The 14,231-nt window shown below is 30.1% G+C and overlaps 2 protein-coding genes and 2 pseudogenes across 3 annotated transcripts; 2 read left to right on the top strand and 2 right to left on the bottom strand.

Moving 5' to 3' along the window:
- Positions 1-401: 401 nt before the first annotated feature.
- Positions 402-2,701, bottom strand: LOC149888396 (uncharacterized; annotated as a pseudogene). The gene is made up of 4 exons (XR_016452953.1): positions 2,580-2,701; positions 2,069-2,497; positions 1,781-1,972; positions 402-1,622 (listed from the first exon to the last, which is right to left on the bottom strand). The product of XR_016452953.1 is annotated as an uncharacterized LOC149888396 (transcript).
- Positions 2,702-7,186: 4,485 nt separating this feature from the next.
- LOC149888395 (uncharacterized) lies at positions 7,187-7,552 on the bottom strand. Its single transcript, XM_090089077.1, has one exon. It carries the CDS (start codon positions 7,550-7,552, stop codon positions 7,187-7,189), a length of 366 nt encoding a protein of 121 aa, XP_089945203.1.
- Positions 7,553-9,346: 1,794 nt separating this feature from the next.
- LOC149888394 (uncharacterized) lies at positions 9,347-10,428 on the top strand (annotated as a pseudogene).
- Positions 10,429-11,067: 639 nt separating this feature from the next.
- LOC149888393 (uncharacterized) lies at positions 11,068-13,621 on the top strand. Its single transcript, XM_090086663.1, has 2 exons — positions 11,068-11,485; positions 11,641-13,621. Exons 1-2 carry the CDS (start codon positions 11,267-11,269, stop codon positions 13,384-13,386), a joined length of 1,965 nt encoding a protein of 654 aa, XP_089942789.1. The 5' UTR covers positions 11,068-11,266; the 3' UTR covers positions 13,387-13,621.
- Positions 13,622-14,231: the final 610 nt, after the last annotated feature.

Raw genomic sequence — 14,231 nt, 5'->3', positions numbered from 1 at the left:
GAGCCTCTTGAATCTTGGTGCCCTGGTTAAATTGCCTTCTTTACCCCTCCCTCTCTAAGGCACTGAGTTATAACTTTTAGAAATAACATGATTTTGACATGTAAATGTTATTTGTTTTTTTTTAAAAATTAGTTAACAATAAAAAACTCTCGAAGACCATACAGAGATGTAAAAACGGGCAAAAAATATACATAGTAAATCAATAAAATGAATTACAAAATAACTCAATAAAATAACCAACAATTGAAATTAAAGATTTTAACATTAATTTTATATATATATATATATATATATATATATATATATATATATATATATATATATATATATATATATATATATATATATATATATATATATATATATATATATATATACAATAAATCATTACAAAGTAAATCTTAGGTTTTCATATCATTAAATACAATGCCTTCTCCCAAATTTGTCAGAGTAGCACATACAGTAACTATTTTATCACAGTTTGCCAAAATACTATTTGCAGACTTATTCTTAATATTTTTTATAATCTTTAATGGTATGATACCTTTTAATATAGTGTATCTGTTTTTCATCAATCCTATTACTCGTTCAATATGAATTCTAACAGATGCAATTTTTCTAGATGTTTCAATTTCTTTGACAAATAACTGTTTTTTCCCCTGTGTAAATGCAGGGATTAACAACTCAGCAGAACTCCCAGTAGCAAAGTCATCTTGTAGAGTGAATCCACGATCTGCTAAGATTTGGTCTCCTGGCATATGTTTACTAGAAAATCCAGATTTGCGTGTAATTAGTAAATCCGAAGCTCTGCCTCCATAACATTTTGACAAAAAATTTATTGCCCCAAGAGGAGTACAGGAAATAAACACTTTAATTGTGCAATGTCTTTTGTACTGGCTGTAAAATTGAGCCCTTGCTAAGAGCGAAGATGGTGCTTCAACATGTCTCGAAACAATCAATAATACATGTTAAACGTGGAAACTTAGCTTTGAAAATGCCAGGAATAGTGTCGAATATGTGATCTCGATCTTGCATTTTTATCAAAAAGTTAAGTTTCCAATACATTATATCAAGCCACTCGTAAAAATATTCAATAGCAGTTGTTTTGCTAATGTTAGATATATATGCAATTAAGTCAAAATTTAAATTTTGCTTTAACTTGATTATGGTTATAATAACTAGATCATAACTACTCAATTTTGTTGGTCTTCTGCTGTCAAATATATCTTCACATACATAAATTATTGTTTTTTCTAACACTTTAAAGTCTAAGCCAGTCAACATCATGCAAACAGACGGATTTTGCTTCAAAGCTTCTAAAGAAAATGGAGATGCAGCTAACTTTAACTCAATATTTTTTATTTTTAACCAATCCCTTTCATTTCTTAGTTCATCCATTTCATTATAAAGTTCCTCTCTTTCTGAAGTAAAAATAGGTGACTGCAAAGAAAAAGTTAATTCTGATGAAGAAGATACCACAGGTAATTGCAAATTCATATCATCAGTAAAAGTTTCCATTTCTCCATCATTAACAGAAAAATCAACTTCTTCTTTATAATCATATAATTCACCAGATAATTCTTTTTTTATTGATTTAGGATTGCTGATCAATTTTCTTTTAACTAAAATGAAAAGTTTTAATTATCCTTTTAACTTTCCTATTATTTGTTAAATATTTATACTAAAGACTTCAATATATTTCAAAACACTATTAATAAATCATTAGCTTGCAAAACCCTGAATCATATTTATATACTTATATATAACTCTATATAAATACCAGAAGCCCTTTTTATTCTTCTTTGACATCTTTGGATCCTACCAGATATATTAGGTAAATTTAATTGGAGATGAGGTTAAACTATATCATTGGATAACTTTATTTTTGAGATTTTAGATGGAGATCTTATACTTGTCCATGGAAATTTAGAAGGTATAGCATCAGAGTGTTTTTCAAAATTTTCTTTCCGTCCTAAAAGTAGGAAAATAATTTGTTTAATACCTGAAAATTATTTTTAAACAATCAAAGGAGCTTCAAACGTATTAAAAATAATATTTATTTATTTACCCGATATAAAATGCAAAGAACAAACATAGATTGATTTTGATTTAGGAGACCAATTTTTGTTGTGGTTTACTCTACCAGAATCATCAACTTTAGCTCGGTGAATAGCACTTATCCACTTTATTCTTAAACTTTCTTTTGCTGGAAAACAATAATATCTAAGTTCTGGATTTTTTAATTTATTTGTTTGACAACCAGGAACGCTACAGCTTTTTGGCATGGTTGTCTTTTATGCTTTGTCAATTGTTTAGCTATACTGCTTCACTTACAAACTCAGTTTGTTTTCCCCCGAACCATAATGGTTGCTATTTCTGTGTTTTCTCGTGACGTCAAGCCGACTTGAAGGATAGAAGCATCCTGTGACACTTTGTTGGAATTACAATAGAATTCTGAATGACATTTAAACAGATTGTCTGGTGTAATATCTCGAGCCTGAAATAAATTTGTCATAAATTTAAAGATTATTATAACATAATTTAACAACAATAAGCTCAATAAAATCAAATAAACTCACCTTGCAAAAGCCTGCAACGTGATTACACGATATAGAAGGAATTTTTCCTCCACTTGAATGTCGAAATAACTTTCTCATTTCTCTTGCTGAGCACTGCTTTTTTCTTTTTCGAGACTTCAACGCTACAACAACACTTTCATCCAAACAATCATAGTTAGCCATTTTAAAGTTTTTCTTCGAGTTGTTTATTGCGTTTGCGAAAAATTATCTCTCTACACGCTATGATTGGTCCAAAAAAAAACCGCGTTTTGAAAATAAATTTAACAAGGAGGTTTAATACACAGGAGACGGCATAACGTGACTTTTTTGAAGCCGGTTTTGAAATTTGGCCGCCATCTTGGTTAACCCAAAAGAATTTCGCGAAACTAAGGATTTTATTTAAAACTTTGTTAAACCAAATCAAAACATTGCAATGATTGCAATCAAATGATTGAATAATTGGTCATTTTATGCTTGGTAACTTATACTATCATGTAAAGAATTATTTGCTAACTGATAGTCTTCTTCAGTTCATTTCAATAACATTCGGAATACTGAAAAAGACATTCAGATAGCTGTATTTAAACATGCTACCAACAGAGACTGTATTTCAGATACACGAAAGATTCTTGTGAAAAGAAAACCATATGTTTGTGAGTTGAAACAAGATGTATTTAGATGTATATAAGATAAGAAGCTATAACTTAAGTGTATGTATGTATATATATATATATACATATATATATATATATATATATATATATATATATATATATATATATATATATATATATATATATATATATATATATATATATATATATATATATATAATTGTTATAATTTAAGTAATAATGTAATATAACATTCATGACGTCACTTCTGAATATTTCTGACGTCTTCTGAATATTACAGTTATTTGTAACGCTATTTATAAAACCTATTATACATACGGTCATTAGTTACGCTATTTTATATACGATAAAAGTTTGTGTTTCTTGTATAGCCTTTTTCTTATATTTGATAAAAGCCAAAATATACATGAAAGACTTTTTTATTATGGTTTACAACAATAATTAAGTTATAACTTTTTATTTAGCTTTTAATGATTTATACTGAATAATAATAAAATGATAAATATTAAAAACAGATTTAAATTGACATACCATCTTGAGATTGTACTGGTGGCATTACATTTTAATGTTATGTAAATGGTTGATACAGAGAGAAAATTTTCCCAAGTTTTCTGCAAAGTATAAAAATGAAAGTTTATAAATTCATATTTTGATATTGGAAACGAGAAATTTTTACTACTGAAAATTTTACTACTAATATCTAAAATAATGACAAAGTTATAAATAAAAAATCATATGTAGTATATTTATTGCAAAAAAAAAAATTCACATATAATATATTTATTTCAATAAAAAAATATTAAGTAATTTTTCTGAAATCCCCCTTCCAGAAGTTAACAGTGTTTTTAAATGCATGTCTTTTACTACCCTAAGTTATTCAAAAGAAAATTTGAAATTTAACACAAAATTTTTTTTTTGTGTTCAATTTCAAATTTGTAAGCTATATCCTGGTTTGTAACTATATAACAGTTTATTGGAACAGTACATAATGATATTCAAGATACTTTTCGTGGAAACTGTTTGCTATTGCAAATTGTACCTATTTTGACTGCTTCTAGTAAATACTAAAATATTGAAAACATTGATGTTCCTTCTGTTTGTGTTTTGAATAACTCTACTACCAGAAATAGGATTATTGAACTACTAGAAAACTCTGTAACTGATCATGATTATTTTTTAGTTCCTGATACTAGTTGTTTGTCTACATGTTCACAAAGTATTGTGGCTTATATTGCAGGATTTGCTGTATTTAGGGGAAATTCTGGGGAATTCGCTACACTGTGAAACATGTATTTCAGCGCTAAATACAAGTAGCAAACAAGAACAATATGCATTAACTTGAAAACAAAAGGTGCATTATTGATATTTCCCTTTTGTGTTGACATACAACTATCTGAATGTCTGTTTCAGTATTCCATATATTTTGGAATAAGCTGAACCAGATAATCAGTTAGCAAACAATTCATTGTAACATAATATAACCTCGAAAGTATAACTGGCCAATTATTTATTGACTTGTTGCAGTGCTTTGATTTCGTTTCATCTGTGTTTTCTCCATAGTTCTGCGCAAAATATAAAAATGTTTTGGGTAAACTAAGATGGCGGCTGACTCTCAAAACTGGCTTCAGCGCGTTTTATATAAACATATATACCGTGCCGTCTCCTGTGTATTAAACCTCCTTGAAATTTAAAAAATCATACCGCGTTTTGAAAATAAAAATACTTTTTAGCTAAAAATAAATCAAAATATTGAAGTCTTTGAAAATAGTTACTAACATGACTTAAAAGTATTTGTTTATTTTTATAATAATGGGCAGTTTTTTCAAAAATGTCCCTTAACGCGTTTTGAAAATAAGCTCTTCATATATCGATGGCTCCGCGCAAAATCGGACTATCTGCAATCTCCGCCAAAAACAAAATTGATCTATCTGTAATCTCCGCGTAAAACAAAATTGGACCATCTGCATTTTCCGCCAGCTTTATTTTTGAACTATCTGCATTCTCCGGTGTCACGTTAAATAAGTAGGGTAAAGTGACCAAATTCCAGCCGCATCTTTACAAAATTGTTTCTACTGACATATTAACAAAAAAGTCTATATGAAAATTATACATTTCTAGAAAGATAAATCTTTCAGTATTTAGGATAGAATTACGGCAATTATTATAAATGAAAACTGTTTGAAAAAACAACGATAACAAAAAGTATATAAATTAGACCACCATGACCAAATTTCAGCCAGGCGTGTGCGGAATGAACCCAATTACAGCCAATAAAAAAAACAAGCTTTTTACCAATACTTTTATGGGTTAGTATTTAAAATATTTAAAAATTAATTGTATTACTAAATATTGTATCAGTAATTTTTTTAATTCTACAAATTAGCCGGTTGACAGATAAACAATAAGTAAAACAGTTTTAGCAAAATTGGATTCACTTAAAGTTTATTTAGTTTAAAGTTGAAATGAACATGTTCTTAAACATCAATTAGAAAATGATTGCTTAACCTAATACTAAGCATTAATCAATAAACTTGCCTAAACTTAATAAGGATGCCTCAACTTGTAAAAAAATATGTTTTCAGGAAGCATTAATCAATAAACTTGCCTAAACTTAATAAGGATGCCTCAACTTGTAAAAAAATATGTTTTCATGAGTTGCACCACCTTGTCCATGGGCAAGAAAAAAAAAAAACGTTTACATGTTGGTAATAAATAAAAGGAAATTTTTTTTAAAATGCAAATAAAAACCAAACATAAAACTAGGTTTAATATTTTAAATAAGAACCTATTATGTGTAAATCAGGATAATAAATATCAATGTAATAACCTGACCTACTGTTTTAAAAGATTTTCATAGAATATAATATTTATATTAAAAAAAAAAAAAAAGAATTCAGTGAACTATATAAAAGACTTTATTAAACAATAAGAACAAAAATTCATAACAACATAATAAAATCACACGTTTTTTTATTTTTTTATTGGTTCATTTTTATATCAAAGGTTTTTTTCTAGGATTATCTTTTTACAATACCTTTGCTTCCTTTATTTTTAAGTTTTGTAGTCTTTTCAATTTATGCATTTCTTTTTCCGTTTCATTTTGAGCTTTTTTTTGTATCTGCTTTAATAACTTCCTTAGAAGTAAGCACAAAAAACTTGTCTGCATACTTAGCTTTTTTGCTTTTTGTAAAATTTGCATCTGAATATGGCAAAATATCATTATCTCCATATCCTGGAAAAGATGAATTTTTAAAAAAGAAATTTGGGGCAAAAGATCTAGTTTTTACAAAATCAGAAGTTAAAGGAGTTGAAACTGTAAAATCAATTTCATACTGATCAATAGGTTGTTCAATTTCAGAGTCAGACATCATCCTAAAGCTGTCTTGAAACTTACTGGTAAATACAGCTTTATTACTTGCAGCTTTTAGTTTTATAGTTTTCATACTTAGTTCCACTAAACTATCACTGCTATGTTCTGGAATTTCTACTATGGTTATTGGTTCAGCTAAATAGTCATGATCATTTGCTATAGCAAATCTTGGGTTGGTAATTACGTTGGTCCGACTCAATATCCAGTAAAAGTATTTTTGCGCTGTCTGTTGTTTGATTAATCTGCTCAACTGTTGTTGTATTATCAGTTGTTTTAATTTGATCAAAGAGATTAGTCACTAACCTGTCTTCAGAATACACATAGTTTGGCAAGTAAGATTCAGCTGGAATAATCGAAGGATTATATGGAAAGATTCCACATGATTTAAAGCCAGATTCAATATTGGATTTTGTCATACTTTTATTCCAGGCCTTGGTTAAAAGTCCTGTGAAATTGGCCTTGTTTATTATAACCCCAGGGTGATTAGACATCATATCCTGGGCTGCTTTTTTATATGAAACTTTGAATGGCTTAAATACAGTTCGATCGCAAGGTTGAAGCCAATTGCTTGTATGAGCAGGTAATTCAACAATATCAATTCGGTTTTGTATGGCCATATCTATTTACTCTACAAAATTGTGGGAATCGTGTCCATCCAAAATTAAAACTTGTGGACGTTGTAGTCCAATGTTTTTTAAAAATGTAAGCTCAAACCATAGTTTTGCAACCCCTTGTTTAGTCCAACCAGATTTACTTGGACTCCAGTTGGTTCCTTCAGGGGCATCTAGAACTTGAAAACTTTGAAGGGATTTTACTGTTTTCCCTTTTGGAATCACATGAGGTGGTAAGGCTCTTCTTGCTGCATTCACACAAACAATTAAAGTAATCATTTCTCGATTTCCACTGGTACTCATATGTAAATATTTAGTTCCTTTTGCAGCAACAATTTTGTGCGCCTTAAAGTCTAGCTGCAGCCCTGTCTCATCCATGTTCCATATTACTTTAGACTGACAGTCTTTAATGACTTCTTTAAGTGCGGTAAAATAATTTGCCACCTTTATTGGATTCATACATTGATGACGAACTGATGCTGTTGATTCTGGTTGTCGAAGAGTTACTTTTTTGTAATGTTGGTTGTTTAGCAGTTTTACCACCATTTATTAGATGGTTTTCCATTTTTAAAAGAATATCCATATTTTCTGGCAAGCTTGCCAGCATATACCATGAATTGCTCTTTTTCAAAACCAATGCCCATCCTAGCTCTGTTGTCTGCAAAATCGAGTAACTTTTTTTCAAGATCAAGTGGCATCAAACTTTTTCTTCCTGCTTTTGCACCAATCTCAATTTTTCCATTTATCCTGCTCTGCAAAGTTGCTTGAGGTACTTTAAAAAATTTAGCAGCAGCTTTAAAAGACATTTAAGGTGAAGTAATAACACTGTTTATAGCTTCAAGTAACACTTCCTCTTTATATTTCAAATATTTACCTCGAGTTGGAAGACATTATTTCTTAATATAAATTTTTTTTTTATTATCAGCCATTCTAAAATGAAAACTTTATATAATAAATTATCAAAATTTTCAATCAAAGATTATTTTTAAATATAATTTCATTTATAAGCAATAATCTAAATAAAACAATTTATTCAATTATTTAGACTTTTGTTTATTTTTAAGTCATCATTCTCATAATTAAAAAATATTACCTAAATATTTAACTAAATAAATGCATATATTTAAGATTGATAACTTTTAGGATATAAATGTAACATAAAGTACTTATATTAAAAGAAAAAAATCTAATAATATAAATTTCTTACAAGCATGAGTTACTTTTAGACACTCGTGAACCTAATTTCGGCCTTGGCCGGAAAAAGGTAAATTTCGGCCTTGGCCGGAAAAAGGTAAATTTCGGCCTTGGCCGGAAAAAGGTCTTTCTACCAGGTGCATTTAATTCAGAAATGCAATCTATAGAAATGACTCAGCATAGTTATAAAGCTAAAATTATCATTTTAAGAAATATATTTATAGTTTAAAATATGTACCATTTCGTTAAGTAATAAATATTTAAAGTTTATAAGCTTCAAACTGGATGCTTACATGATCTTTTAAATCTAAAGTAGTACTTTTTTGAGATAAGTATTTGTTATGATAATACTTCTATTATAAACACCCGCCAACTAAAATAATGCTGTTTTTTTTTATTGGCTGAGTTCATACTAGTCTCAAAAAAGTTGCATTTACAAACATAAAGCAGAAACCAAGACAGAAATGTTGAATTCAGTGGCGTATCTAGGGTATGGCAGGCAGGGCACGTGCCATGGGCGCCAACCTGAAAGGGGCGCAAAAGAGACTTGGTTGCAATACAATAAGCGAGAATTATATAAAATAAATTAAGAAATAATATATTATATAAAATAAATATATTATATAAAATAAAGTTTGTGTCATCATTTATTAAAAAAATTGTAATTAAGTACTTTATGTGGGGGAGGAGGGGCGCGTGATCGGTGTTTGCCCCAGGCGCTATTTACCCTAGGTACGCCACTGGTTGAATTTAAAATGTGGCTGAAATTTGGTCACTGGCTCGGATTTGGTCACTTTACCCTAGCCGTTAAAAAAGTAGACAAATAGCTCTGCGCATGCGATAAGCATGCGCAGATATGATGTTAAGTTTCCATTATGTAGGTGAAATCTATCGTTAAATAAGTAGCCTTGTTCCGTTAGGTCTATCTTCAAAGTTACTTAAATTTCTAATTTACAAGTCAAAAATTTAATTTGAAAAATGCCTGTTCATAAGTATTCTGTTGAAGATGTTAAACAATATCTCTCTGATGTGAGGATGAAATATTACAAATCAGAGCGTAAATCTTTTTTAAAGTATGCAAAAAAATTCAAACTATGTGGTATCTAAACATTACATTATAATTTGTTAAATAAATAATTATTATCATTGAATTAAATCTAAATTTTTACATACTTTAGATGGTAAATTGTATTATGTATAAAGCCTTATTTATCAGAAAATCAAGCATTGTCCACCCAATTGATTTTAAAAGAGCATGGTTATTGTCTTAAAATGGCTAAACAATTAATTAAAAATGATGATTTAAAAATAATTAAAAAAAAATCCAGCAATAGAAAGCATCCAACTTCTCTAACTGACGCAAGTATATCTAAATCCAAAAGATTAGTTTGTCCTGCAATTTCTATAGATAATTTTTATTCAACATTATCAGCGCAGTCAGTCAAGCTGTGCATAGATGTTTTAAAACATCCATCTTGTTGGCTCGATGATACTTTAATTGATATTGTACAAAGCTTTCTTTCAAACCAATTTCCTGAAGTAGGTGGATTTCAAAGTTCTTGGATTTTTAATTCAAAAAACTTTGGTGGTTATACTATTTCTGGAAAGTTTGTCCAGATACTTAATGTTAGAAATTCGCATTGGGTTCTAATAAGTAATTTAACATCTGAAAATGGTTCTAATTCTGTTCAGTATTATGATTCACTGTTTACTAGATTTAATAAAGGCACTGTTCCATTACTGGTACACAGAGTTGCACGATTGTTGTTAATAAATGAATGTATTTCTTCTTTGAATGTGGAGGTCATAAGATGTCAAAAGCAAGACAATGGAAATGATTGTGGGCTTTATGCTATTGCAAATGCTACTGCTTTTATAATGGAGGTCATAAGATGGAGATGTTTCCTTACATTTCTTGATCATATGGTAAAAAAGTATGCTCATTATCAATTCAATGTGATGATTTCTGTCATTGTACAATAAAATAATATTGATGTAGTGTCTCTTTAGATTATAAAATAGTAAAAATATTTGAGTGTATATTTACAATATGCTGACCTAATCATGTGATAATAGCGGTTTTCAGTTTTTTGTTTTAATAAGTGAATTAGTAATTTTAGAAACTTTGTGTAATAGTAATTTTTTGAAAACCTTAATAAAAGTTAGATATTTAATTTATTAATTTTTGTTTTGTGAGCATAATGATTTGTCATCTTTTTGTTAAATACATAAAAATATTTTCTTAACGAAAACTTATTTTAAACAAAAACTAATTTTAAGTGTCTTTGATTGATTCGCCTTTTGATTAGAGTTATAAGTAGTAGAGATACAACAAGAAGAGTTACAAGTAGCAGTTATAAGTTAGAGTTAGAACTAGAGTTACAAGTAGTCAGTGTTGAGTATTTTAAAAAGTATTTTAAATGAAAGTATTTAAAATACTATTTAAAATACATTTGTATTATTTTTATTTTTATTTGAAATGCTTTTATTCATTAGTATTTTCAATTTAATTTCAAATACTTTTCAAGGCCATTTTTTATTTTGTTTAAAACACAAAATACAAAATACTTTTCCACCAACAGCAAATTAATTAAAACTTGGTTTCCAAAAGTGTAATAATAAGACGACTACATTCTATATACGTTATGTATTTCATCCTGACGTTCATCCGCTTTTACAATTTAAATATCATTTCTTAATTCATTGTGCACAATGAATTATGCACATCGAGCCATATATAGTCATTGAACTACATATTCATTGTGCACAATGAATTACACAATGACGCAACTACAAAAAGTTCTTTGGCTGGATTGAGCTGCCTTAGACCACCCTTGGTAATGGTAATTTGTTATTTAATTACTATATTAGAGGGAACCAATCTACCAAAAATTCAAAATGGCGGAAGAGAGGGAAACGACTAAAATTGTAGAAAATGAAAATGCTGAGAGTGAACAAGCCGTCCCTGCCATACTTGATGGAAAATTTTTCAAAATTATATCTAAAAGTAAAACTACAGGGGATGTTAAAATTATTGCACAGTGTTTGTTATGTGTTGGCAAAAAAACCTACAGTGGTTCACTGAAAGCAACTTCTAATTTTACTCAACATCTTCAGGTATGTATATAACTACAAAAACACTATATTATATTGCGCACTAAACATTAAAAACAATAAACTCATAAAGCAACACAGACAAACGCTAATGCTATAACATAACACAAATAAATGCAATAATCTCGGTTGATTGACTGTTGTTGTTGTTGTTGCAGAATGCTCATGGCAAAAAGCGAATCGAGGAATACAAGCAGCACAAGGTTTCAGTTGCAAAACAGCGTAAGCGCTCGGTAACTGAGATGGAATCTGGAGTTGGAGGTGGACCTTCTGTCGAATCTGGTCCTGCTTCTAAGAAGTTGAAACAAATGCATATTATGCCTCGAAATCAAACATCCATTTCACAGGATGAAGTTGACAAGCTTATTGCTGACTACGTTGTGCAAGAAATGCGCCCCTTGATCACAGTGGAAAAGCCGGCGTTCAAAAATTTGATCCATGGACTCAATCGCAATGTCAGTATACCTTGTCGCAAAACATTAGGCAAGCGATTAAACGCCCGTTTGCAAAAAATGCGTGATGATAAAAGAACAGTCTTCAGTAAAGTACCATTTGTTTGTACAACAGCTGACATTTGGTCAGTGAACCAAAAGAGCTACTTAGGAATGACAGCTCACTATATTGATATTAGTACTGAATGCTCAGTATCACGCATATCTGTTGCTCTTTCCTGTCAACGTTTTGTTGGAAGTCATACTTACGACTCATTGGCTGCAATGATCTCAAAAATTCATAATGATTATGGGTTACACGTGGAAAAAATTACAGCAACAGTAACAGATAATGCCTCTAACTTCAGCAAAGCCTTCCGAGAATATTTTGTAGATACTAGCAGTACTGCATCTGGTTCAGGGATCTCTGCAACTGCTGAAGAACAAATTCAGGAAACAGGAACTGGTGATGATGATGAAGCAGAAAATTCCGACAATGATGTTGAAATAGCGGACATGACTGCAGTCCTAAATTTACCAGTTAGCGAAGACACGGATGATGATACTGAAGTTGTTCTGCCTCACCATGAAGCTTGCAATAGTCACTCTCTCAGCCTCGCATCAACTACTGATGCAGATAAAGCATGTGATTCTGATGCTAATTTCAAACGTCTTTATCGAGCTGCATTAGCCAAGTGTACCAGCATTTGGAATTTGCTTCATAGAAGTTCCAAGGCATCGGATGCTGTGAAAAAAATCATCGCAAGGGCAATACTGATACCAGTCCCTACACGATGGAACTCCCGGTATGATGCACTGAAATGCATTCTCCAGTTGCAAGATAAGCTTGGAGAAATATGCGACGTTTTGAAGTTGCCAAAGTTCAAAAAGAAGGAGTTAGAATGTCTAGAAGAGTATGTAATGATAATGGCTCCTATTGCTGTTGCCATTGACAGGTTACAAGGTGACAATGTGTACTTTGGCGATGTATTTCCGACGCTGCACACCGTACAGCAGAAGTTGCAGGACCTGCAGCAGAAATCACTGAAGCATGCTAAGAAATTTGCAGAATCTAAGCTTACAAGCTTGAAAACAAGATTTGAGGTTCATCTATCATTTTCTGAACATAATGCCAGCAGGATAGTTGCAGCAGTATCGCATCCCTACTTGAAAATGAGATGGGTTCCGGGTGATAAAAAAGATTTCTGTCGTGATCTCTTCGTTCGTGCAGCTAAGTCTCAGCAACAACAGTTGTTGGACAGAGCTAATACTATTTCTGGCCCTGACCCACTTCCAGCTACTCAATCAGCTGGTGGCAGTGGCATGAGTGATGATTTTTTCTCGTTTAGCGAAATTAACATTGCAGAACAAACAACAGTCAACAACGAATGTTTATCGTACTTAAGCGACTCTGGTACGGATTTTAAAATCTTGGCAAAATATGAAGTTATAAAACACGTATTTGTGAGGTAAAATACGACCTTACCTTCATCCGCACCTGTTGAGCGGTTATTTAGCACCGCTGGACAAATTCAGACGCCACGAAGGAACTGTCTTAGTGATGCAACATTCGAAAAACTGTTACTTTTAAAGGCCAATAAACGTTGATTTAAAGGTTAAATTATGTCAATAAAGTTGTGATGTACGATTCGAGTCGTTACAATTCCAGTATTTTGTATTTTGTATTTAAAATAGTTTTATAATGTATTTTTATTTGAAATACTTTCCTTGTATTTTATTTTTATTTTCACTTCAAATACTTTTTAGGTAGACTATTTTATTTTTATTTCAAATACTTTTAAAAAGTATTTTGCCCAGCACTGCAAGTAGTACAGGTGGAACTAGACTAGAGTTTACTCAGTTTTATATTAGAGTTTAATCTGGAGTTTTTTAAATTAGATTTATTATAATAATTTAATTTTTTTTTAAAAAATTGTTACTGTAGTTTAAATTCTAGTTGCATCACCACTCTAACTATTAAGTAAAAGTTATAAATTATAAATATAAAAAAGTTAAAAATAGTTTCTAATATTATTTTTCTTATATTTCACTTTAGATTGTACTTTTTTAAACTCAAACATAATTGTCTTTTTTGTTTGTATCATCTGTCAATTTATTATAATTATCTGGTAAATAATTCAATTTATAAAATGAATGAAAACTTTCTTCTTCTTTTTTTTTTTTTTTTTTTTTGAGTTAGGTACAGCAACTTAAGCTCTTATGGCTAGGAGTAATTAAAAAAAAAGATTCCATCGCTTATGTTAAAAGTATATTTGATAGGTAAACCTCGATCCCTGGTGTTTATTTGAAAAGGCAAA

This window comes from Hydra viridissima, unplaced genomic scaffold (genome assembly GCF_058129835.1).
Source record: "Hydra viridissima isolate aposymbiotic clone 2 unplaced genomic scaffold, HvirCarnegie_v1 scaffold_5, whole genome shotgun sequence".
NCBI lineage: Eukaryota > Metazoa > Cnidaria > Hydrozoa > Anthoathecata > Hydridae > Hydra > Hydra viridissima.
This window is presented reverse-complemented; position numbering and strand designations above follow the sequence as displayed.